The sequence below is a fragment of the Myxocyprinus asiaticus genome, chromosome 4, assembly GCF_019703515.2.
Source record: "Myxocyprinus asiaticus isolate MX2 ecotype Aquarium Trade chromosome 4, UBuf_Myxa_2, whole genome shotgun sequence".
Taxonomy (NCBI): Eukaryota; Metazoa; Chordata; class Actinopteri; order Cypriniformes; family Catostomidae; genus Myxocyprinus; species Myxocyprinus asiaticus.
The window spans coordinates 44,481,074-44,507,120 of NC_059347.1; the positions used below are offsets into that span (position 1 = coordinate 44,481,074).

The following is a 26,047-nucleotide window of genomic DNA, read 5'->3' on the forward strand; positions in this document are numbered from 1 at the left end:
AGCATATACCCAAAAATCTTAAAACTGCCATAAAAATGACGATTTAAACAACTTTAGCTCAAACGACACAGAAGTCGTAACAGAAGAATAAAAGAAAGTGCTTTTATAAAATTTAAAGGTGCGCTCTTTTCTAATCCAATACACTTTTTATCAAATTCTGCAAATATCTCTTCACAGTCTGCTAGCTGTCCGTTCTGTGTGTGGGCTGAAATAGTAGTATTTGTACACAGCCCTGGCTCTGTAAGTGGGACGAAAACAAAATGGATGGACCCGATCCACACAACACTACTCCAGCCAATCAGCAACAGGGGGTGGTTCTTGCGCGTGCACAGGATGAGAGATGGCAAATCTGGCTGATGCAAACTTTCTAAACTCCAAGGAGGACAAATGGATGAGAAAGAGACCAAGAGAAAAAAGTCAGACGAATATAAACTAAAATAGAAGGATTATGATAAGTCCAGGGCTAGGAGCCACGTCAACATCAGAGAGGCTTTTTAGCGTTGGAGAGACCTCTGAGGTAAAAGGAATTAATTTGTGTGTGGGAATTTGGGGGGGGGGGCACTAAAGGGAGGGTGTGTTTGTTTTGGCAGTTGAGTTCCAATATCAACAGTGTTTCTCAGGAATCGCTGAGTGCACCTTTAAACCCTCCAAAAAAAATTGCACTTCACTTCTGTTATAAGTTTCTTTCTGTGAGCTTGATGTTTTCACTTTTTTGCTTTTTTTTTCCCCAAGTAAAAGAGGGATACAAATTTGTGTTAATCAACATTATGCCACAAATGCTGATGATTTTGCTCAAGTTGTAGAAAATCTGGAATATTCCTTTAATGTCAATCAGTTTATTAAGGCAAACCTACAAGACTATATTGAAACAGCCTTTTCTGTCTACTGTAGACAGCGGAGGACTCTATTGCCCTGAGAAGAATAGGTCGACTTTATCTGTTCCACTGTAATCCGCAACAATCATTCAGTCCTCCACTCACTGAGACTCAACGAATAGACACTCCTGCTATTCTCGATCTAAAGTGGTAAGTGAATCTCTGTTCAATTGTCTCTATTTGTTATTTCTGCCCACTATAATTTACTCTACATTACATACCCTGAATGTGTATCAGACTGTATTTACAGAGCATTGTATTGCATGGCCCCCTAAGGGGGGTCTAAGAGGGCCATTGTCCCCTTAGATTACATCCTAGTACCGCCCTTGTTGTATTGTGTTCTGTATATTTTTGAAAAAGTACATTTACAAAACAAAATAATTACTTGAAAACACCTCTACTACTACTACTACTCCTACTACTGCTACTACGGTGAACATGTTTTCAGTTTGATTTAAAATGATTGTTTTTGTAGGGGCTTTCTCAGCAAATATTTAAATATGCAGTTCATTTGGATTAATCTGATTAATTAATATGCATACCATGTAAGTAATTTGATTAAAAATGTTAATCGATTGACACCCCTAATACACAGTATATATATATATATATATATATATATATAACAGAGAGGACCCCTTTAGACCCTCATTACTTTGTGTGAAGTTTAAAAAAATTTTTTGATTTATTGTTTATTGTGTGTAATAATATATCGAGTACTTGGCATCACATATTTACTGTGTTCTTTGAAGCAAACCACCAAGTCTGCTGAATTTTGATTCTGATTTGTTAGAATCAGAGTTGCGTTTTCATTCATTTAAGAAATCAGATTCATATTATCCTTAATTTTAATTCTTCAGGTGTCAAGTAGCGATATCAGAGCGCCCACTCTTGGGTATGGCCACTGCAGGTGGAGAAATCCAACTGTTCAAACTTACTGAAGCTCAGGTGACAAATCAAATTCATGATGCATTAGGAGATTCATATAAAACATTGTAGATATTACACTGTGTCAGAATGTTTTTATTGCTGTATTTGTATCATTAAGTATCCTTTGCTGTCTGGACTGTCCCTCCAGTAGCATGGCACCTGTGGTTTGGAATGTGAGTTGAGCACAGAGTTGGGTCCTGACAGGCTTGCATTGTCTTTAGACTGGTCTACAGGGAGAGGCGAGAGGAAAGATGCTCACATCATTGTTTGCTGATTTGCTTTGACACATTTTTCAGTATATAATGATTACTGTTCTCATTGTAGCAGTGATGTGCATGTGGTGTCCAGTGACTCAACTTGTTCTCTGACAGTGCTGTCTCTGGGGGAAACTAGTTTAACTGCTGTGTCCCAGTGGAAAGCTCACGACTTCGAGGCATGGATCTAAGCATTTAGTTACTGGGATACTCAAGTTGTTTATTCAGGTAAAGAGTGAAAAGAAAATGAACTGTTTTTGTGTATACTCAAAATATATGTATGTGTATATAAAATACAATAACAATACTAAGTATACAGGTGCATCTCAATAAATTAGAATGTCATGGAAAAGTTCATTTATTTCAGTAATTCAACTCAAATTGTGAAACTCGTGTATTAAATAAATTCAATGCACACAGACTGAAGTAGTTTAAGTCTTTGGTTCTTTTAATTGTGATGATTTTGGCTCACATTTAACAAAAACCCACCAATTCACTATCTCAAAAAATTAGAATATGGTGACATGCCAATCAGCTAATCAACTCAAAACACCTGCAAAGGTTTCCTGAGCCTTCAAAATGGTCTCTCAGTTTGGTTCACTAGGCTACACAATCATGGGGAAGACTGCTGATCTGACAGTTGTCCAGAAGACAATCATTGACACCCATTGAGAATCTATGGGGTATTGTCAAGAGGAAAATGAGAAACAAGAGACCAAAAAATGCAGATGAGCTGAAGGCCACTGTCAAAGACACCTGGGCTTCCATACCACCTCAGCAGTGCCACAAACTTATCACCTCCATGCCACGCCGAATTGAGGCAGTAATTAAAGCAAAAGGAGCCCCTACCAAGTATTGAGTACATATACAGTAAATGAACATACTTTCCAGAAGGCCAACAATTCACTAAAAATGTTTTTTTTTTTTTTTATTGGTCTTATGATGTATTCTAATTTTTTGAGATAGTGAATTGGTGGGTTTTTGTTAAATGTGAGCCAAAATCATCACAATTAAAAGAACCAAAGACTTAAACTACTTCAGTCTGTGTGCATTGAATTTATTCAATACACGAGTTTCACAATTTGAGTTGAATTACTGAAATAAATGAACTTTTCCACGACATTCTAAATTTATTGAATGCACCTGTATACACTGGCGCCAAAAGTTTGGAATAATGTACAGATTTTGCTCTTATGGAAAGAAATTGGTACTTGTATTCACCAAAGTGACATTCTAATGATCACAATGTATAGTCAGGACATTAAAGGAGTAGTTCACCCAAAAATGAAAATTTGCTGATAATTTACTCCATCCAAGATTTTCTTTCTTCGTCAAAACAGAATTTAAGACTTTTAGGATTTCATTTCAGGCATCCTCCTCTAAAAAATGCAAGTGAATGTTCCTGACTCCTCCTCCACGTGACGCGTGACCTTACATCATCCCTCTCATGAGCGCGCGTCACAGAGATGTATGTAAACAAACATTTGTAGTTAAAAATTATGCAAGTATTGTTTTGTTTCTAAAAATAATCAGTCGTTTGGGTTCAGAAGAACTTTATTTGTCGACTGGAGTCGTGTGGATTATTTTGATGCACCCTAAATATGCATCTTGGACCATCAAAAAATGGAGGACATTCACTTGCATTGTTTAGAGGTGGAGGCCTGAAATGAAATCCTAAAAGTCTTAAATTCTGTTTTGATGAAGAAAGAAACTCAGATACATCTTGGATGGCCTGAGGGTGAGTACATTATCAGCAAATTTTCATTTTTGGGTGAACTTATCCTTTAATAACATGAAAAATTACAATTACAATTTTAACAAAAATGTTCAGAACTTCTTAAACTACTACAAAGTGTTCTCATCAAAAAATCCTCCACGTGCAGCAATGACAGCTTTGCAGATCCTTGGCATTCTAGCTGTCAGTTTGTCCAGATACTCAGGTGACATTTCACCCCACGCTTCCTGTAGCACTTGCCATAGATGTGGCTGTCTTGTCGGGCACTTCTCACTCACCTTACAGTCTAGCTGATCCCAGAAAAGCTCTATGGGGTTAAGATCCATAACACTCTTTTCCAATTATCTGTTGTCCAATGTCTGTGTTTCTTTGCCCACTCTAACCTTTTCTTTTTGTTTTTCTGTTTCAAAAGTGGCCTTTTCTTTGCTATTCTTTCCATAAGGCCTGCACCCCTGAGTCTTCTCTTTACTGTACATGAAACTAGTGTTGAGTGGGTAGAATTCAATGAAGCTGTCAGCTGAGGACATGTGAGGCATCTGTTTCTCAAACTAGAAACTCTGATGTACTTATCCACTTGTTTAGTTGTATCTGGGCCTTCCACATCTCTTTCTGTCCTTGTTAGAGCCAGTTGTCCTTTGTCTTTGAAGACTGTAGTGTACACCTTTGCATGAAATCTTCAGTTTTATGGCAATTTCAAGCATTGTATAACCTTCATTTCTCAAAACAATGATTGACTGACGAGTTTCAAGAGAAAGCTGTTTCTTTTTGCCATTTTTGACCTAATATTGACCTTAAGACATGCCAGTCTATTGCATACTGTGGTAACTCAAAAACAAACACAAAGACAATGTTAAGCTTCATTTAACGAACCAAATAGCTTTCAGCTGTGTTTGATATAATGAAGTGATTTTCTAGTACCAAATTAGCAATTTAGCGTGATTACTCAAGGATAAGGTGTTGGAGTGATGGCTGCTGCAAATGGGGCCTGTCTAGATTTGACCAAAAATTACTTTTTTCAAATAGTGATGGTGCTGTTTTTTACATCAGTAATGACTATACTTTGTGATCAGTTGAATGCCACTTTGGTGAATTAAAGTACCAATTTCCTTCCGAAACAGCAAAATTATTCCAAACTTTTGGCCACCACTGTATATGTATGTGTTTGAGGATTTCAGAGGCTTTTTTTGGCACCAGATTTTATTTATATAAATGGATAGTTCACCCAAAAATGAAAATTCTCTCATCATTTACTCACCCTCATGCCATCCTAGATGTGTATGACTTTCTTTCTTCTGCAGAACACAAACCAAGATTTTTAGAAGAATATCTCAGCTCTGTAGGTCCATACAATGTAAGTGAATGTTGGTCAGACCTTTGTAGTGTCGTGGAGAATTAAAGTCTCTTTTCCCTCTCAGTAAGAAAACTCTTGAAGTCAGGAGTTCCAGGTGTCAAAGGTTAGAGTTTATTGAGCAAAACAACAAACCCGAGAAGGCCAGCTGACGATCTGACTCTCTCAGTCCAATACAGTTTGTTATCTTGAATTACCTCATACACATGCCCCTCTTTTTATTTTTTTGTAGTCAATGGGTGCTGTTCACCACCATTATTTCACAGACTCTCTGACTTCTTTTTAATGGTGGAAATCTGGCTTTTAGTCCATTTTTAAAAATAACCTTTTAAATTCATTTATTATGAGAGTATACATTTTGAATAAATAAAATATAACAGTTTAAGCATAATACAGTAACTTTGACCATTGGCTGTGGTAATCTTTAACTATTGGCTGTGTTTCTCAGTACCTAGGAATGCATTGTACCATTGTGTTTGCTACAGCTGTGTGCACTGTGTTTCTCTCACTGCATAAGCACTTAGGCCTCATATTCTCTTTCCTGAATCACATAATGCCCAGGCTTTTCTATATAAGTACTTTTTCTATGTTTGATATATAAAAATACACTATAGTATAGAAAAATATACTATAGTAGCTCCAAAAATCACAAAGAAAACATAGAAGTAATCCATAAGACTCCAGTGGTTAAATCCATATCTTCAGAACTGATATAATAGGTGTGGGTGAGAAACAGATCAAAATTTAAGTCTTTACTTTTACATCTGAAAGTCACATGTGGTGCCTTTTTAGTTTCACTTTCACATCTGAAAGTGAAAGTTAAAGTGGAGATTTAGAGTAAAAAATGACTTAAATTGTTCTGTTTCTCACCCACACCTATAATTTCGCTTCTGAAAAATGTATTTAAACACTGGAGTCAAATGGATTATCTTTACGTTTCCTTTGTGATATTTGGCACTACAAATGTCTGATCACCATTCACTTGCAATGTATGGACCTACAGAGCTGAGATAATCTTTTAAAAGTCTTCAGTTTGTTGTGCTGCAGAAAGAGTCATACACATCTGAGATGACATGAGGGTAAGTACAGTAAATGATAAGATAATTTTCATTTTTAGGTGAACCATCCCTTTAAAAATCATAATTTGCATTGTTGCTGTCCCAGGTGGTGATGACTGCAAACTAAAGGGCTGGGATCTGAGAATGGGTAACCTGCAAAAGGTAGAATGTGCACATTGTGCCTTACCGTACATAAGCTCATCCTCATCCACCAACATTTATTTTGCATTTAATGTGTTACTTTTTCAATTAAGCTCTCTGTGCCTGTTTCCTGGCATTTATACTTGTTAACTGTAATTAAACACTGTTTTCCTGTCATAAAGACACAGTATGGGAGTATGCAGCATACACAGTAACCCCCACCGTGAGCACATACTAGCCACCGGAAGGTGAGTGGCTTCTGCTTAAGTGATAGTCAAAAATATGATATATGCATTCATGTACAAATGCATATGTTTTTGTGTTGTTGTCTTTTTCTATCATAGTTATGATGAGAATGTATTGCTCTGGGATGGGAGGAACATGAAGCAGCCCTTGAGTGAGACTGCAGTTGGTTGGGGTGTGTGGAGACTCAAATGGCACCCCTGTCAAGAGCACCTGCTGCTTGCTGCATGTATGCACAATGACTTCACTATTCTTCACTGCCAGCAGGCTATGGGTAAGGAATACTCTTACTGATTTTTTTCCTATAAGGAAACAAAACTCATGTCTCTTATGTATTGATTCCTTCTTATTTGAAATCTAGATAATAGATCTAGATTGTTGTAAGTTATTTATCCTTTTTTTTTCTCCCTCTCTCTCGATAGATGGACAAGATGCACCATGCCCTGTCCTGGCCTCCTATATTCTACACAACTCTTTAGCGTATGGAGCAGACTGGTCCCTGAGCAACTCCACTCACCCCTCTCCTCAGGAGCCACCTCAAACCAGCATTGGGCTCACAGAGTCTGGAGGCCACCCCTGGATCCAGTACGAGTCTCCCACTGCCAGCTTTGAAACCTCTCTGGAGGATGACTCGTGGCGGTACATACAAGACCACTTTCCTTCACCAGAGAAAAGTTCAGTTCCAGACCCCCTCCCCAGCCCTGCTAAAGACTCCCAGTCTCTGTCCTGCCTGCTGGCTACCTGCTCCTTCTACGACCACATGCTGCATGTGTGGAGATGGGACTGGAGCCCAGAGGAAAGACTGACAGAGACTCAGTCTGCCCCCTCTTCATGAAGACCCTACCCTACTCATGTTGTAAATCCTGCTATGTAACCTTTTGGGTTGAGGTTATTTGGAACCACACAATTCTGAGGGGACATTTGAAGAAGTGTTCTCCGGTTACATCTAAAGTATTGCTTTGTTCAACTATGCAATTTTGGGATATCTTTATTTCAGACAAACGGAGTCTAATTATCTGACTATATACACTGATCAGCCACAACATTAAAACCACCTGTCTAATATTGTGTAGGTCCCCCTCGTGCCACCAAAACAGCACTAACCCGCATCTCTGAATAGAATTCTGAGATGCTATTCTTCTCACCACAATTGTACAGAGCGGGTATCTGAGTTACCTTAGACTTTGTCAGTTCGAACCAGTCTGGCCATTCTCTGTTGACCTCTCTCATTAACAAGGCGTTTCCATCCACAGAATTGCCGCTCACTGGATGTTTTTTGTCACCATTCTGAGTAAATTCTAGAGACTGTTGTTTGTGAAAATCCCAGGAGATCAGCAGTTACAGAAATACTCAAACCAGTCCATCTGGCACCAACAACCATCCATGCTATTATCTAATCAGCCAATCGTGTGGAAGCAGTGCAGTGGATAAAATCATACAGATACGGGTCAGGAGCTTCAGTTAATGTTCACATCAACCATCAGAATGGGGAAAAAAATGTATCTCAGTGATTTGGATGGTGGCATGGCAAGGCAATTTATTTATAAAGCACAATTAAAAACAACAGGTAGTTGACCAATGTGCTGTACATTATTAAAACAAGTTCATAACAACAAACATTAAAAAAACTATGAAAAACACCATGATTGTTGGTGCCAGACAGGTTTGGTTTGAGTATTTCTGTAACTGCTGATCTCCTGGGATTTCCACGTGCAACTGTTTCTAGAATTTACTCAGAATGGTGACAAAAACAAAAAACATCCAGCGAGTGGCAGTTCTGTCGACGGAAATGCCTTGTTGATGAGAGAGGTCAATAGAGAATGGCCAGACTGGTTCGAACTGACAAACACTGATGTGTGAGTGTGAATGGGTGAATGAGTCACAGTGTAAAGCGCTTTGGAACCGCTAAGGTTAAAAAAGGCACTATATAAGTGCATACCATTTACCAGAGTCTACGGTAACTCAGATACCCGCTCTGTACAATTGTGGTGAGAAGAATAGCATCTCGGAATGCTATTCTGAGATGTGGTTTGGCGCTGTTTTGGGGGCACTTACACAATATTAGGCAGGTGGTTTTAATGTTGTGGCTGATCGGTGTATTTGTATGCTATTAGTTCCCATTTTGTTTTACACTAGTAGCTAAACCTTTTGTAAACCGTGATTTGTACAAATAAACCATAGCCATATTAATAAACACATGTATCTATTTATTTCTTTTGTAAAATTATATGTTCCTCTAAGGAGTTATTCAGTTGAAATTGGTGTGGTTTTGACATAGTTTGGACATATGTCAGCAGCTCCAGGCAAACTGAAAATTTAAAGGATGTCAGTTTTAAGTGCAATTCTGCAAAACTGACTATACAGCAGAAAATATTTCTTTTGATAAATAGCTGCCTATGGAATGGTTTTAATCTGTGATGACCTGTGATGTTTGTTGGAAAAAAGCAAAAATACTTCATTTATACACTTGTTTAAAGTCCATTGCAAATCTCTGAAGTGCACAAAAAATTTTTTCTTAACAAACAAAGTTCTTGGGATGCAACTTGAACAACTTTCCTTCTTGTGTTTTCTCTAAGCCGTATCTTTCAAGATTCTCCTTGGTGAAAACACCCTCCTCAATGTCTCTCTCAATCTGTGGAGCCACCACCTGAGTGAAGAGCTCCTCTGGAGTCATGGGCTGCTCTGTTCCTTCTGGGGTCTTGTATGATACATAGGGTTTCAGGTTAAATCCCTCCAAATTAGGCACCACAAACTCTGGTATCATGGCCCGTACAGGTATGAATTTTCTGCTGGAGGTGAGCACTCCAGTGGGTCTGGCGCCTCTACTTTTGTAGAATGTCCTAGGGCCGCGCTTACTTGTGAACTCCGCCATTCTGTCAGCTCCTCTCACGAGCCCCCGCGTCAGTGCTGAGAGCACCCCCATCTATGAGCAATTTATCTGCAGCAACCACCTATAAAAGAGGAAATGTAAGCCGTAAATACTTGTACAATGCATTAATAAACTCCTTATATAATAGTGACACTGCAATTACAGCCAGCTAGACACAACAACATCTGCCCAACAAGGGGTGTAGATTCCAGGGGGGATGGGGGATGCAAGAACAACCTTCCCCCCATAAACAAAACAAGCAAGTACAACTTCCCCTCCCCCCATTTATACCATTATCAATTGAAACGTAAATGCTTCATGTTGCAACACCCCCCCCCCCCCCCCCAAAAAAAATCAACGCCCTTGTGCTCAACCAATAGTGCGAGTTTGGGGCGGGACTATCTGTTTATTTAACCAGTGTAGGAAATCTGTTTGAAAACAACGTTTATTTTTGCAAATCCGTATGGTGATGCTAGTGTCGCAGAAATGACACACTTCATCTTAAAAAGAATACCAGCTTCCCCTCTAGCTCTAGTGTTTTTTAACGCAGTGACGCTTTTGATGTGATCGGCCCCTAACCTAGTATTTGTACGTGCATTTGTAGCTAGGTAGTTAACATGTGTACTGGCAATATTAATAAAATTATGAGGTACATTAGTATATAAACGAAATTTTAAAAAAAATGAACAACAAAAAAACTGTAGTAATTTACAAACTTTTCAAATGGAGGTCATCAAACTGACCGCATTCCAGGTTAAATGTCATGCTCAAATCAACATAATGAATGTATAAGTTATGTAGCCAAAAACAGTTCACTGCAATAATTTTAGACATCGTACTCCAATAATTAAAGTTTCACAAGCCACAGGTAATGTACAAGTTAATGAACTGGTATATAAAAATCACTAAAGAGACACACTAACCTTGAACAGTGCGCCCCATCTGTTCCCACGTTACACGTCTTAAAGAAATCGAGTGTGATTGGTCAGATAAGACCGGAGGCAGCCAATAGGAGCAACGGATACTGACTAGAGGATTTGTGTTGGTCCTCGTGGGACTGACATTGTAAATAGAATCCTGGGGAGATTCTAAAGTACATCGAGAGTGACAAAAACAGAGTTTTGAAACGCTATTCAGTAGGTGTTTTCTATTGTTCACTTATTTATTTACATTATTTGCATGTAGGATCTCCGCGTTATATGGTTAAACATTTTTGTGTTTGTAAGTAACAGTGATTGACTACTTAGTGTATCTGATTACAAGTGGCTTTTGTGTAAACAACGGTACTGTGTTTACCTCTAACCCAGATTAGCATGCACACCCCTTCCGCATCAGTCGGTGCTACACAAATGAATCAGTCACTTAATGCTTTCTGTTCTGTGAGAATTACAATTTAAAATTTAAAATTGCACACTCCACCTTCAACCTGCGTGTTTTGCCCTGGGAGAGGGACTCATAAAGGACATATCAGGCCAGGGTTTCAGATTGCAGTAAATCTCTAAATGGCGTTTCCCAAAAGCATCTTTATCTAAGTAGTTCGTTAAAAAGTCCGTAAATTAACGAGAGCTTTGAACCGCTATTAAGACCATTAAGTGCAACTTAAACGTATCTTTCTGGCATCTTTCACAGTTTATCAAAGACAATGGGAGATTTAATATATAGTATTAATATATTTTGATCATTGGGAAGCCAATGTAAACTATTTCAGAGGATATATATGTGTTGAAATCAATAGGCAGTCTCCGCAGTCTGCGCATGCCATGTGATTGGTCTAAATTTACAAAACACGTAATATAATATAACGTTTTATTAGCCTTCTTTGATAAGCATAGTTGTATATAACCCAGATATAAATATTCCTAAATAAATCATTAAAATATATTTAACAAAGGAGATTAGAGTAAGAGTGTGTAATGAGAGCTTCCCTCTCTCTTCCTCCTCCTCCTCTTCTTTCTTCCTCCAATGGCTGGTTCAAATCGGCTCGCCTATAGTTTTTTTTACAAGGCAGTAACAAATTGCATGATGCATAGTGGCACTAAGGCTACAAGTGCACAGTGCCTCAGTAGGGGTCTTCCCAGTGCCTTGAAGTCTAACCAGATAATCTTTTAATATTTAGATAGTTTTATGAGTTCAACACTGATGCCCATCATTTTAATCCTGTTCTGTGTGCATTTGTTCAGTTTTCAGCCAAAGTAACAAAACTTTAGGCTACGTGAGAGCCCCTCATGATTCACATCGCGTACATTCACGTTGCACACATTTATTGAGTCACTTTCATTAATCTCTAAAATTTAGCATCAACACATCTGAAACTCCATCTTACTAAAGCCACCATTTTTTCTTTCATTAAATTCTGTAATAGTAAATAAATCTCGGTGCCTCTACAAGGTTACAGACAACTTCCACATTTGTTAGTGTTTCTGCATTATTTTTACGTTAAGAAGACAAACTCCTGGACATACATTACCAGTCAAAAGTTTTGAAACACTTGACCTGAAATGTTTCTCATGATCTTAAAAATCTTTTGATCTGAAGGCGGATGCTTAAATGTTTGAAAGTAGTTTTGTAGACAAAAATATAATTGTGCCACCATATTAATTTATTTCATTATAAAACTAAAATGTAATAAAAAATAAAATAATTTAAAAAAAAATTTTTTTTATTGATGGCTTGGACCAAATAATAAAGAAAAGCACCAATAAGTGCCCAACATAGATGGGAACTCCTTCAATACTGTTTAAAAAGCATCCCAGGGTGATACCTCAAGAAGTTGGTTGAGAAAATGTCAAGAGTACATGTCTGCAAATTCTAGACAAAGGGTGACTACTTTGAAGATGCTAAAATATAACACAGTTTTGATTTATTGTGGATTTTTAGTCACAACATAATTCCCATAGTTCCATTTATGTTATTCCATAGTTTTTATGACTTTACTATTATTCTAAAATGTGAAAAAAAAGAAAAATAAAAATTATAATAAAGAATGAGTAAGTGTTTCAAAACTTTTGACCGGTAGTGTATATTGGCCAAAGTGATCAGCCCCATTGGACTGGACAGCTCCCGTAACGAAGAACTTAATTCAACTTTATATTAAGCAATCTATGTGCTGGTTTGGGAAACAGGTGTTACTCCATCGTAAAATAACAAGCAACATTAGTTAAGATGATCGTAAAAGGGTAAGTTGCAACATTATCAGGGAAACCCAGCCACGGTCTTTTGTAGTTTATAAAAGATTGTCATCTTTATTACTGTGAAAATAGTTTAAACAAAGATTCCATGCACCCTACCTTAAGATGTCACCTACTGTATATGAAAATAAATAATCAGTTCTCTTCTGTAGGAGTTTTTGTGCAAAAATGGATAACTCAAGGAAATAAGCATAATGCAAACAACTGTATTTATTACCAACTGTGTTTATTTAATTGTTCTCCATTCTGGTAGATATGGAAGACAAAGATCAAGAGGATACTTGCAGTATATACCCGGTAAGACATCTTAAAATTAAGCCCTTGCCCTTAATGATTGTTTATCAAATGTATAGCTAATACAGTGTGTATCAGTATCTGTCAAATAATAAAGCCATGCTAGTTATTTAAGCATTGATCAGATGTTGGCTCACAGTACACTAATTAAAGGGACAACCCTGTTAATATTTTTTTCCTCCTTTAAAAAGTTCTACTTCTAAAGAAATTAACTTGAAACGTATGTATAAAACCATTGGCACTCATTCTACATGGAGAGGGTCCCCTTGTGGGGGCTGCATGTTAGGATCACATGACCAGCCGAATGCTACTCGCTTTATCTTTGTAACCACATTGGACACTTTCACTCATGGAATAAATTAGCCCTGGCTGATTGTGAATAGAGAGTTTCTACCAATGGCGTAGATTTGGTTTGAACATTGAGGGGGAACAAATGTGGGTCTGGCGGGGGGAGGTGGGGTGGGGTTAGTTTGGGACGGGGGATGAAATGTTTCATTACAACACATTACACAATGCATAATAACAGTTCAAATTAATGCACAGATAAATAAAAGTATATTCAATATAGGGATGCCGCGGTGTGAGTTTTTGACGGTTAGATTACCGTCTGAGAAAAAAATCACGGTTAACCGGTTTTACAATTATTTGCACATTTTCTTATTATGCAACAGCATTGATGTAAAAAATGCATATAATATAACAATTTAACTTCTACGTGGACATATTTCTGGGGGATATGTGGACACTAAGGGAAGCCCGATAATATGAAAACTGATAAATACACACACACAAAAAAATAAAAAATAAAATAGGAGGTAATAAGGCACAGCACAACACCGCTTATGCGTATCCCGAGCTCAGTGATGTACTTAAGTGTAAACAGAGTGCTTCAAAAGTGCATAACTGTAAGATTATTGTAGGTGCGTAACATGTAGTTCATGGCATCCAACAGTTTTTTCTTCTGCATCAGTTTATTAAAGCAATCCGTTGTTCTGTCAGATACCCCAACATAAAGAATTGGCAACAGACTCTAAATACTGTCCACAACACCTTACAAATAAACCTGTGGACTATGCATAATAATGGGAACATTGCCCATAGCAGGCAATTTAAAGTCCAATCATGACTAAAATTGACATTAATTGTTGAATGGGGTGAATTTGTACAGAAGCAATGCTTTAACTAATGAGGACGATTTAAGATGCAACTTTTCAGTTTATTCGCTGATAGTAACTACACGCAAATGCACTGCATGCTGTCAGAAAACTTAATCATTACAAAAAGTGGTATCTTTAATTCATCGCTTTAAAATCAACACAGCTAAAAATATGAAACTTACTAGTTTGTTGTTGGAGCATCCTGTCCCATTTGTAGAATATGTTTCTTTCTGTGACTTCTGTCTGCTTGTTTACATCCGTCGTCTTCAGTCAGTCATTTAAATGCTGCCAAACAGCGGATTTAAGGCACTTTTTTAAAGGATATGAGTCTGGTAGATCGAATTCCTTTGTTATATTTTGGGATTCGTGTGTTTAAGCTACAGCTGGCTTTTGGCTAATTAGCTGTAAAGTCGAGGCACTGGTAGCTTAGTCTTTTGTTCATCACCACTCACCTCCACACAAGCCAAGAAAAACACAACTGGGATAGGAGATGGGAGGGGTTGCTGCCTGTCTGTGTGTCTGATGTGTGCTGCATTGCTGCACGGAGACGCAGAGGGAGGGAGGGCATTGGAACTCGACAAAGTCTCATCTCCCGACCTGATATTTTTATTTTTTATTCAATAAATATATTTGTTTGACAGGGAAGCTGTTTTATTTAAAAAATAAAAAAAATAAAAAAGCACCCCAGAAAAAGGGCAGGTGCTCAAGCCCCCTTTGATGTCTATGTGTGCACATGCCTGCACCTCAGTCCGGGTGGCGGAGGTCAAGTCTCAGTTGCCTCCACTTCTGAGACCATCAATCCACGCATCTTATCATGTGGCTCGTTGTGCATGACACCGCGGGGACTCCGCATGTGGAGGCTCATGCTACTCTCCGTGATCCACCCACAACTTACCACGCGCCCCATTGAGAGCGAGAACCACCAATCGTGACCATGAGGAGGTTACCCCAGGTGACTCTACCCTCCCTAGCAACCAGGCCAATTTGGTTGCTTAGGAGACCTGGCTGGAGTCACTCAGCACACCCTGGATTCGAACTCGCAACTCCAGGAGTGGTAGTCAGCGTCAATACTCGCTGAGCTACCCAGGCCCCCGAATCTAAATTCTTATGGTTAAATTAACCGTAATATTTTTAATCATGGTTAATAGTAAACTGTATAATCCCGTCATCCCTAATTCAATGCATACTCTTAAATATTTATACATTGTATCATATCAAACATTCAGAAGAAGCATTAGGGTTAATGTTTCTAAAAAAAATTTACCCTTTCAGAAAATTACAATTCTTACCTGCTTATCTGAAATGCCTGTCTGCTTTCCTTACCATGACAATCAGTTATATGGACACCTTTAACATCTTCACTGACTCCACATATGACTCATGTGATATATTTCATGTTTTCTAAATTCATACAAAAGTTTTGTGGGGGAAAACAGACCTACAGACTGAAATTGCAGGTTGCAACCGCCGTCTAGTTGGGCAATACTAACTCGTTCAGCGGAGGGGGGACTTAAGTTTTTTGTCTCAATATGACAGACTCACAGCCATGCAATTGCAAGGTATCTCATACAAAAAAAATGTCAGTGTGTTGATGAAAATATATAAACAAAGACAGATGCATGATTGGGGGGGGACAAATCACCCCCTTCACAGCATTGGGGGGGGTGGGGTGGGGGCGGACATGTGCCCCCCTTCTCCCCCAATTCTACTCCAGTATGACATTTTCAAAAAATTACTGAGTGCACCTTTAAAGTAAACTGGACTTTATCCAAAACCATGTGTCTTGTGACTTACACACTGAAATGGTGATTGAGTAGGACTGTGTTCAGTGAAACTCTCCAGTTCTTGGGTGACCCTCACCTGTGACTAAACCAGCAACCTTTATGTTGGTAGTTTAGGCCCTATTAGGCTTAATTAAGACCATCTACAATTTGGGTTGTAGTTGCTCAGTCTTTATTTTTCCTGTATAGTAGTTGATAATGGTCATTTTGATATTTTGTTTTGTATTCTAGGCAGTTTTGCCATCTGGAAGTGAGATTAAGGCTCGTGTGCAACATTTCATAGAGGACCAGTTACAGAGCACCATGGTATACAACCACCCCGTTATTTTTTAATAAAATTATTTAGTATTATTCGTCTGGGAGGCAAAGTTTACTCATGTGCTTGTATTCATGATTTTTTATTCAGTGGACTGGTGTGCTGATTGGAGCTACTGTTGTAATTTCATTCATCAGTATTGTTGTCTTTTTTCTGCACAGAAGATACAAGGCCGGTGAGTACTGCAGACTTATATGTTTAATTGTTAATATGGATTTAAAGGGTTTTCACAGCTGGGCACTGAAGTGAAGAGATGGAGATTCGGTGTGGGGGAAAAAAAGTCATTTAGAAAATTCTTATGATACCTGATGTCCTTGTAATGCCTGATGTTTTTAAGAATGTGTCATCAACATTTTTGTCTTTGGATTCTTCAGGAATAGAGCAAACCGAGGGTCCTAAATATCGTTTCCGAAAAAGAGACAAAGTAATGTTCTATGGCAGGAAGATTATGAGGAAGGTATCTGGACTTTAGTATTTTCCTCCTTGACTGTTAATCTTTTCACAGCTTTGGTTAATATCATGTTTATGTGATGATATCCCATTACAGTGTTGTGTTTCGCATATTTGTGATTATTCAGGTACAGACCTTGTCCTTGCCAGCCACTTCAGGTCCAGTATCTCAGAAACGAACCCGAAAAAGAACAAAAGTCTTGTCAATAGCTCGCAAGTATGTGACAATTCACAAATGACAAAAAGAAAGCTGCACATTGAACACAAGTATCCAAAAAAAAATCTTAACATCATTACATGCATCATGTTTACATCCTATCTGTCTTTTGATCAGAATCCTACATATTCGGAGGGAGCCACCGACCCTGGAGCCAAAAGAGCCTCCTCCTTCACTTCTGGAAGCAGATCTAACGGAATTTGACATGCAGAACTCTCACCTACCCTCTGAGGTCCTGTATATGCTGAAAAATGTGAGGTTGGTACTTTGTCTTGTGTCGTCTTTCAAGAACTAGAAAAAGATCACTGATTCACAATGATCTGGCAATGCTGTTCAGCATCTGATTGTTTTGACTTGTGTGGTTCTCAGAGTTCTGGGTCATTTTGAGAAGCCGCTGTTCTTAGAACTATGTCGACACATGGTGTTTGTGCAGCTGCAGCAGGGGGAAGGATTATTCCGCCCAGGAGACATTGATGATAGCATCTTTGTGGTGCAGGATGGGCGTCTTGATCTGTGTATCCATGAGAATGTAAGTGGGTGAATTATTGTAATCCTTTAAATGGATAGTTCACCCAAAAATGAAAATTCTCTCATCATTTATTTACCCTCATGCCATCCCAGATGTGTATGACTTTCTTCTGCTGAACACAAATAAAGATTTTTAGAAGAATATCTCAGCTCTGTAGGTCCATACAATGCAAGTGAACTTTGAAGCTTGAGAAAGAACATAAAGGCAGCATAAAATTAATCCATACAACTCCAGTGGTTTAATCCATGCCTTCTGATGTGATATGATAGGAGTTGGTGAGAAACAGATTAATATATTTAAGTCCTTTTTTACTATAAATTCTCCTCCCTGCCCAGTAGGTGGCGATATGCACTAAGAATGCGAATCACCAAAAACAAAATAAGAAGAATGGTAAAGTTAAAATGGACTGTTTCTCACCCACACCTATCATATTGCTTCTGAAGACATGGATTTAACCACTGAATTCGCATGGATTACTCTTGTGCAGATATGATTCATTCATCAGTTTTTAGGTGTCTCGTGTAACCCTAAATAACTACAGTCAAATGGAAACTTCAAAGAACAGTTAACCCAAAAATGAAAATGTTGTTGTCATTTCCTCACCCTTGTGTCATTCCAAACCCGTATGACTTTCTTCCTTCTTTAGAACACAAAAGGAGAAGTGAGGAAGAATGTTAGGGGCTGACAGTCTCGGTCACCATTCACTTTAGTTGTTTGGAGAAATATGCAATGAAAATGAATAGTGACTGATTCTAACATTTTGCATAACATCTCCCTTTGTGTTCCATGGAACAAAGAAAGCCATTATGGTTTGGAATTACATGAGGGTGAGAAAATGATGACAGCATTTTCACTTTTAAAATGTCCTACTGAAAGCAGGCTAAATTTCAGCATATTATAAACATGTAAAAATTTATGACACTGTATTTTTCTTTCCCTGGCTTAGGATGGAAAAGACGTGGTGGTGAAGCATGTTTTGCCTGGAGACAGCGTTCACAGTCTTCTCAGCATTCTCGATGTCATCACTGTAATGTCCATCTGGCCTCATTCTATCTTAGATATGCAAATGATCTATTCTGAACTGTTTTAATGCTCACTGAGTCTTAAATTATACCTCTAACTTAAATCCCCACTACAGGGTCATCCAGCCCCGTATAAAACAGTTTCAGCTTTGGCAGCAGTTCCGACCACTGTTCTCCGCCTCCCAGCACAGGCTTTCCAATCCGTCTTTGAGAAATACCCAGAAACGCTTGTCCGTGTTACTCAGGTATAAATACCTATTTAAGTAAATACCAAAAACAGATAAGAATATATCTCCTCAGAAATATGCTTCATTGAGCTTTGAATGGAAATTAACAATTGTAAGTTTGTTTTAATATTTTCTTTTTTTAATGCAGAAAGTGTTAAACATTGCTACTGATGCTACCCAAACTGCAACCGATTTTATTAATGACATCTTTATATCTGGAAAAGTTATAGAATTTTAGTCCCTTTTAACAGATTTTTTTTCTTGTTTTTCCAGATTATCATGGTGCGTCTTCAAAGAGTAACTTTTCTTGCACTTCACAACTATCTGGGCCTGACCACAGAACTTTTCAATCCGGTCAGACATTTATCTCATGATGTACCCTTTTAAAAAATATTTACATTTGTGTGGCATTTTTTTTTTATTTTTTTTTTACAGCATTGTATTGACCAGATACATAATGTCACATCATGTAGGAAAGTCAAGCTGTTTCTCTGGCATCAGTGGCCGGTGTTGTAGGAGAAGCCAGTCCTGCCAAGGGATTGCGCAGACACTCTCAGACAGTTGAGGAATTGGCTGACAAAGTCCCTCAAAGGCCCTCAGACCATGCTAGTGACACAAGTCAGATGCACAGACTCACAGGAGAGGGTATGGCTGTGGTTAATTCTATAGAGCAGTGGTGCTCAACCTTTTTTTGATGAATGCCCCCCTACTTCATGTGTGTTGTTCAACATTTTAAAAGATGGCTTTACAACAGTTGTGAAGGGAAACATCTCTTTGGCAAAGAACCTACTTCATTTCTGCATTCTCTACCGGTCGGGTATTTCGTTGTCTGGGAAAATACATCATGTGTGTGAATAAATTCGTTTTGTTCCCTCCTTCACAATATAAATATATCACAATATCCAATTACAATCGGCAACCTCCGGGCTGAGGGATCGGTGAATATTCTTGCTTAAGTGATTTTGCATTGAAAATTAAATTAATTTATTTAAAAAACAAAAAACCTAAATCAAATACTGTAACAGTTCGTGGAAAGGAGGACGCTGGGGCTGGCTTGACAAAACACGTAGACATTTATTGTTGCACTTTTCAGTCGCACACAATAAGGCCACTTTTCAGCAGTACACAAAAGGTTTGCGTTTCAGCTTCTCTACACATAAACTCTGTTGGCTTTTCAGCTCAACACACAAACAGCTTCACGCGTCTTTCTCACCTGTCTGCCGCTATCTCTTCTCCTTAATTACTCCCGCCGCCCCAGACCGGTGTGGCACGCAGGTGAAAGTCATTCGCCACTTATCTTCCCGGCCTCGCTCTGCCCAGATGCCGCTCGGCTCCGCCTTGCTCACCAAAAATATATTTCTAAATTCAAATTGCACTCCAAACGAAACGAAAAACCAATTAAAATAACGAAGTGATCAAAAAAATAATATATATAATTAACCTAATTTACGACATTTACCGTCAGGCAAGTATCCATCTAAAAATGCAGGTGGAAAATTACTTACACAAATGAAGACATAAAAACAATTATAAATGTAAAAATAATAATTATAATGATGATAATAATCACTGAAATATAAATCATGATTTGGGGTGAACGTGTTTTTGTATTATTTTATGTTTTAATCACAGATGTATAGGCTGCAGAGTTGTGGTCACAATGAACTGCTCTGTGGAAATAAAGCTAACTGAACTCAAAGCACCTCCTGAGATGAGATGTCTGAGGTCATTTGCAGCACTCATAATGATCATGACGATACTGTTCTTGCAAAAAAACTAAAAATTCAGAAGACAGAAACAAAGAGTGAGAACCTTTTACATGCGCGTGTTCCACAAGACTGCACGCTTCCGTACAAACAGAGTGTCATACATGCGCATAGACGGCTTTTCTGTCATCTGTTCTTAATAATATAATAAAGTGTGTTTCTTCAAGTGTGTGTCTGTGTGCCGCTGGGCAAATTATTTGTAATATTAATTTGATAATAATAATAATAATAATAATAATAATAATTTAATACATTAATGGGAAAATGAGCCAAATATCATCTTGACATCGTCAAAGGCATCAGCTATTGGCAATCACTCTGACCATTGTCGATCCCCGAGATCATCATCTATCGGCACAACCCTAGAACAGCAGTACAAATGCATACCAACCCGTGTAATTGAGAACCAATCAGTAAACTGATTTACTTCATGTCTAGATAAATGTTTTAATGCAAAGAGGAATTTGATGATAGATTTGATTATTATGACTGGTAAACGCCCCCTAGTTGTAACCTAACGCCCCCCCTCTCTACTAATTTGCCCTCAGCACCCCCTGGCATCCTTTGAATGCCCCCGTTGAGAACCTCTGCTAGAGTGAAAGACAAATACATATGTGCTATAACTTCTTTGTAAAACAGTGCTCCTTTACCATTTGATATAAAATTTTTATGCATATCTTTTTTGCGATGTGAGTGATTGTCACTGTTTTCCAGTATAATTTTCTTGGTAAGACTTTACCATAATGTTACATTTGTTAACATTAGTTGAAAATGAAATTTGTTTGTTTACTCGCCCTTATGCCATCCCAGATGTATATGACTTTCTTTCATCAAGTTGAAAAATTCTCCGCTCTTTTGGTCCATAAGTGAATGGCAAGTGAATGGGTGCCAACATTTTGAAGCTCCAAAAATCACAAAAGTCAGCATAAAAGTAATCAATACAACTCCAGTTGTTAAATCAATATCTTCAGAAGTGACATGATAGGTGTAAGTGAGAAACAGATCATGTTCACATTCTTCATGCATATCGCCCCCTACTGGGCAGGGAGAAGAATTTAAAGCAAAAAAGGACTTAAATATTGGTCTGTTTCTCACCCACACCTATCATATCACTTCTGAAGATATGGATTAAAACACTGGAGTCATATGGATTACATTTATGATGCCTTTATGTGCTTTTTGGAGTGTCAAAATGTTGGCACCCATTCACTTGCATTGTATGGACCTACAGAGCTGAAATATTCTTATAAAAATCATAATTTGTGTTCTGCAGAAGAAAGAAAGTCATACACATCTGGGATGGTATGAGGGTGAGTAAATGATGAGAGAATCTTCGTTTTTGGGTGAACTATCCATTTAACAACATTAGTTAACATGAACTAACAATGATCTTAGTTTATGTTAATTTTAACACATACTAATACACTTCTTAAATCAAAAGTAGCATTTGTTAACATTAGTTAATGCACTGTGAACTAACAATGAACAATTGTATTTTTATTAACTAACATTAACAAATATTAATAAATGCTATAAAAATAAATTGTTCATTGTTTGTTCATGATACCTAATGCATTAACTAATACTAACAAATGGAACCTTATTGTAAAGTGTTACCATTTTCTTTAATAGACTGATTTCTTCATGGATCTGCTTACCAAAAGCTAATCACACAAAGCTATGAAAAAAACTTTCTGGTCTTTGTTGCTCTTTTGTTTTCAGATGGTGGAAAGCCCAATCCAACAGAAAGTCCCACCACTTTATTCAGGAAGTCTCGTTCTCTGTCAACCCCTTTAGATGGTGCACATGGTAGAGCCTCACCCGCACCTTTAGATGTTCAACTTACCTTATATTATGTTTAAATTAGGGATGCACTGATACATAGGCTATATTTGGTCGATAGTGATAGCCAATAATAATTTTTTGTGTAATGGTCAATAACCTATATAATGGTCAATATTATAAATCTATACAGTTTTGCCTGTTTTAAAGTGATCACACTAAGTGAAATCACACGCTTCATGTGAAATTAACATTTTAATGTATAGCAAAAATACGATTAACGGTTTAAGAAGAGTCCCCTGTTCACTGTGTAAAGCATTTTGAGTGTAGTGTCAGAAAAGAGCTATTTAAGTGAAACATTAATTCATTAATTCATTAATACTTTGAAACCTGATACAGAAAAAAGGTGTACTGTTTAAATCTCAAAAAATAAGCAGTAATATTGTCTGTTTCCAATATCGTCTCAATATATTAGACCCATACAATAATAATAAATAAAACACTAATATGGTCCCAGTTATATCATGCAGCCCTAGATTCATAAAGAATATTTTCATGGTGCTAATGTTTGCTTATCTTACAGCTGGTTCTCCTGACCACAGTATGACCTTTGACAGATCAAGCGTTTTAAAAGAGAATGCCCCTTCAAGTCCTGTTGCCATTCATAAGGTATCTTGGCCTCATTCTGTAATAAAATAACATAACATAAAAGTCCATAAACTCTCCTATGTCTCCTCACATTTTGTTTTCATCTGTTGTCCCATCTTAAGTCTATTCGGAAGAAGTCAGTGACGATGCAGCATTCTCCCTCAGCTGTGTTCCACTACTCAGACACTGGGGGTCATTTTAGCCACATCCACCACAGTAAAGTAAATGCCATTTTCCAAGCTGCCAAGAAGGACTTGCTCAAGATTATTCAGCTTCAGGTCAGGCCACATTAATTACTGTATATTGTTCTGAAGTGATTTTTAATTTTATTTAACTTTTTGGAAACATTTTATGTAATAATGGCACTTTATTTGTGCTCCAGGACCCCAGTCTTCTTGAAGATAGAGTGACTCTGAGGCAAGTTAAGGCGGGATCTGTGGTTGCAAGTGAGGGAGACCAGGTAGAAAAACACAAAAGCTGTGTCCCAAATAACACACTGTACACTATGCACTTACAAAACATACTATGCTCTCAGCCATGTAGTGTATGGACTTTCAAAGTGTAGTATTGTCCCAAATGGAACACTTAATGTTTTTTTACTACACGGAAGCATTCGCCATTTAACAGCTGACGGAAGTGATGTTTCAAACCTAATCGTTGTGTTGCCGCTAGCTTTAGCGCACTATCCACCCTCAGTTCAAATCTTATATCTAAATAATATGTATATTCACACAGCATGGTATGATGGTGAAGCGTTTAACTAATTTTTTTAAGGTGATGTCTTCACAGAAGTTTAGCTAGTTGTCATATTCTGCATTATTTACAGTTGTTTTGCCAGATCACCATCGCTGCCGGTAACTCCGCCCCTTCCGCTATGTACGGCAAGCCGCATGCGCTGAGTGCATGAACTGTCCAACATTCCACACTCTGTTATGATGGTTGAAAAAGTGCATCATCCGGGTACTCGTAGTACACTTCTTTTTGTCGCATTTTCAGTGTAAACATACTACTTGCACTACTTACACTTCAAAATGATATAAAACAGTGCAGAAGTGTGTGGTTTGGGACGCACCTATATAATTTTGATCCTTTCTATTTCCCAATGAGTATAACTACCAATTTCAGGTAGCAGTGTGAATCCATGCACTGTTTGTGTGTCTGTGACAGGATGTGAGCATGCAGTTTGTGATCTCGGGAACTCTGCATGTGTACCAGAGATTGATTGACAGAGAAGAGGAGACGTGTCTGTTTGTGACTCACCCTGGAGAGATGGTGGGCCACCTGGCCGTTCTCACAGGAGAGCCGCTCATCTTCTCTGTGCGTGCCCACCGTGACTGCTGCTTCCTGTCCATCTCCAAAACACACTTCTATGAGTATGTCATGTGCACTAGATTTTACTCCAGATTTTAAAAAGACCTATATATAACTTTTAAATATATGATAATTTCCTTTAGCGGTTGACCGATATATCACTGAGGCAGATAAATCGGCGGATATTCTGACTTTTTTAATTGTCGGCATCGGGCGATAAATTTTCCAGCTTGGCCGATTTGTTTGAGGGTGCCGAAAATCACAAGCTTGCATGTAAACGACCAGTCATGGTTTGTTTTGTTGTTACATGCCATCTTGTAACTACAATAATAGATTGGTGTGCAACACAGTCTCATTTAAATGGTCCACATATCAAACCGTGGCAGATGCGTTTGAGCTCATAATGTTAAAGTTCTCGCCTGTTTCAGTCTCCCTCTCTCTCTTCAACAGTCCCCTGTAACTTTTAAATGTCTTGTCTGATGATAAAAAGGCAAATATAAATAAAATTAATATCAAATACCATCTGCAAATATGAGCATATCTCGTTTAAACAGATGTAATAAACAAACCTCATAGAACTTGAGCAGATCCAGCACCCTGTGGAGCACTCATTTATTTACCTCTAAAGCACGTATTCTATCAGCCTCTCCTCAGCAGTTCTCTGTAACTTTTAACTTTCTTTTATAATGATAAAAGACAAATATCAATAAAATTTCTATTATATACCATTTGCAAATATGCAGATATTTAGTTTATACAGATGTAATTCACGAACCTCACAAAAATCTTTAGGTTACTCACGTAACACCGGTTCTCTGATAACATGAAGTGAGGTATCTCACTAAAGGAACGTCTCAGGCGTGACCGACTGCAGAAGCACTAATAACAACACATCTGTCAAGATTGACAGAGCAATCGCTGCAGCCATTGGGGAGTCTCACCTCCCTAATATAAGCTACAGCTACCTGCTGCTGCCTCATTCTCCGCATATCTCTTCTCCGTGTGAACTGCAAGGAGGGCAATAATGTGAGATACCTCACTTCATGTTATCATAGAACCGGGGTTAAGTGAGAAACCTAAAGTTCTCTTTCTAACACTCGTTCAGTATCTCACTAAGGGATATAGACAACTCCCATACTGCAGATATGCTGACAAAAGCAGATAAAGCCAAAGGCAGAGAAAGACACAGAACCTAAAAACTGAACTGAACCATGCTCATAGTTATCTGAGACATGAAACCAGAAAAAGAAGTATAAGGAACCACTCCTGTAAACACCCCAACATACTAGCAATATACATTTATACAGTATATATGTGTGTGTGTGTATGTATATACAGTATGTGCTTACTGTATAGTATGTTGTATTCCCGCCTCAAGAACAGAGTGAGCTACAGAAGGCTCTGTAACATCTAGTCTGTAAAATCGAAGAAATGTGTGGGGAGATGTCCAGCTCGCTGCAGCACAAATTTTCTGAACTGAAATGCCCTTGAACAGTGCCCAGGACGTGGCCATACCCCTTGTGGAGTGAGCCTGTAATCCCTCCGGAGGTTGCCGATTAGAGCTAGTATAGCATAGCACAATCGTACCACCACCCAATGAGAGAGTCACTAGCAAGAAATAGGTTTACCCTTATGAGAGTCAGACCATGAAATAAAAAGCTGACTACTCTCCCTTCGTGCTCTCGTCCTTTGCACGTATGCAAAGAGATACAGGTGCAGAATGCTTCGATGCGCTCCTCTGAAAGGAACACTCGAAGCTGAATGGAGTTCTGCCTGAGCCCCTGATAAATTATCTCTTGCGAGGGACAGCTCTTTGCTTGGTTTATTTTGAATCCCAAGCTCTCCAGATATGTAACCAATATGTTCGTACCTCTCTCCGCTTGCCGCTGAGACAGTGCGCATACAA

At 38.2% G+C, this 26,047-nt stretch overlaps 3 protein-coding genes across 6 annotated transcripts in view; 2 read left to right on the plus strand and 1 right to left on the minus strand.

Moving 5' to 3' along the window:
• The first annotated feature begins 377 nt into the window (after window positions 1-377).
• On the plus strand, window positions 378-7,668 carry LOC127439967 (diphthine methyltransferase-like). 4 transcript variants are annotated; one of them, XM_051696293.1, is made up of 8 exons: window positions 378-517; window positions 892-1,025; window positions 1,736-1,978; window positions 2,177-2,287; window positions 6,307-6,362; window positions 6,524-6,589; window positions 6,686-6,858; window positions 7,007-7,668. In XM_051696293.1, exons 6-8 carry the CDS (start codon window positions 6,531-6,533, stop codon window positions 7,417-7,419), a joined length of 645 nt encoding a protein of 214 aa, XP_051552253.1. In that variant the 5' UTR covers window positions 378-517; window positions 892-1,025; window positions 1,736-1,978; window positions 2,177-2,287; window positions 6,307-6,362; window positions 6,524-6,530; the 3' UTR covers window positions 7,420-7,668. The 4 variants fall into 4 exon arrangements, with proteins under 4 accessions (XP_051552253.1, XP_051552251.1, XP_051552252.1 ...); XM_051696291.1 differs by having other exon boundaries at window positions 1,736-1,823; window positions 1,954-2,287; XM_051696292.1 differs by having other exon boundaries at window positions 1,736-1,823; window positions 1,957-2,287.
• A 1,102-nt stretch (window positions 7,669-8,770) lies between these two features.
• LOC127439971 (39S ribosomal protein L41, mitochondrial-like) lies at window positions 8,771-10,413 on the minus strand. Its single transcript, XM_051696298.1, has 2 exons — window positions 10,377-10,413; window positions 8,771-9,535 (listed from the first exon to the last, which is right to left on the minus strand). The coding sequence occupies exon 2, from the start codon at window positions 9,505-9,507 to the stop codon at window positions 9,100-9,102; it is 408 nt and encodes a 135-aa protein (XP_051552258.1). The 5' UTR covers window positions 9,508-9,535; window positions 10,377-10,413; the 3' UTR covers window positions 8,771-9,099.
• Window positions 10,414-10,494: 81 nt separating this feature from the next.
• Window positions 10,495-26,047, plus strand: part of LOC127439952 (patatin-like phospholipase domain-containing protein 7) — a 31,442-nt gene continuing 15,889 nt past the window's right edge. Inside the window, exons 1-17 of the mRNA XM_051696257.1 lie at window positions 10,495-10,589; window positions 12,895-12,938; window positions 16,105-16,179; window positions 16,280-16,364; window positions 16,564-16,646; window positions 16,768-16,856; window positions 16,974-17,114; window positions 17,226-17,385; window positions 18,332-18,412; window positions 18,524-18,652; window positions 18,908-18,988; window positions 19,108-19,279; window positions 22,123-22,209; window positions 22,766-22,851; window positions 22,953-23,108; window positions 23,213-23,290; window positions 23,998-24,203. Of these exons, the coding sequence (XP_051552217.1) occupies window positions 12,897-12,938; window positions 16,105-16,179; window positions 16,280-16,364; window positions 16,564-16,646; window positions 16,768-16,856; window positions 16,974-17,114; window positions 17,226-17,385; window positions 18,332-18,412; window positions 18,524-18,652; window positions 18,908-18,988; window positions 19,108-19,279; window positions 22,123-22,209; window positions 22,766-22,851; window positions 22,953-23,108; window positions 23,213-23,290; window positions 23,998-24,203 (1,751 nt within the window). The 5' untranslated portion in view covers window positions 10,495-10,589; window positions 12,895-12,896. The remainder of the gene's footprint in view (window positions 10,590-12,894; window positions 12,939-16,104; window positions 16,180-16,279; window positions 16,365-16,563; window positions 16,647-16,767; window positions 16,857-16,973; window positions 17,115-17,225; window positions 17,386-18,331; window positions 18,413-18,523; window positions 18,653-18,907; window positions 18,989-19,107; window positions 19,280-22,122; window positions 22,210-22,765; window positions 22,852-22,952; window positions 23,109-23,212; window positions 23,291-23,997; window positions 24,204-26,047) is intronic.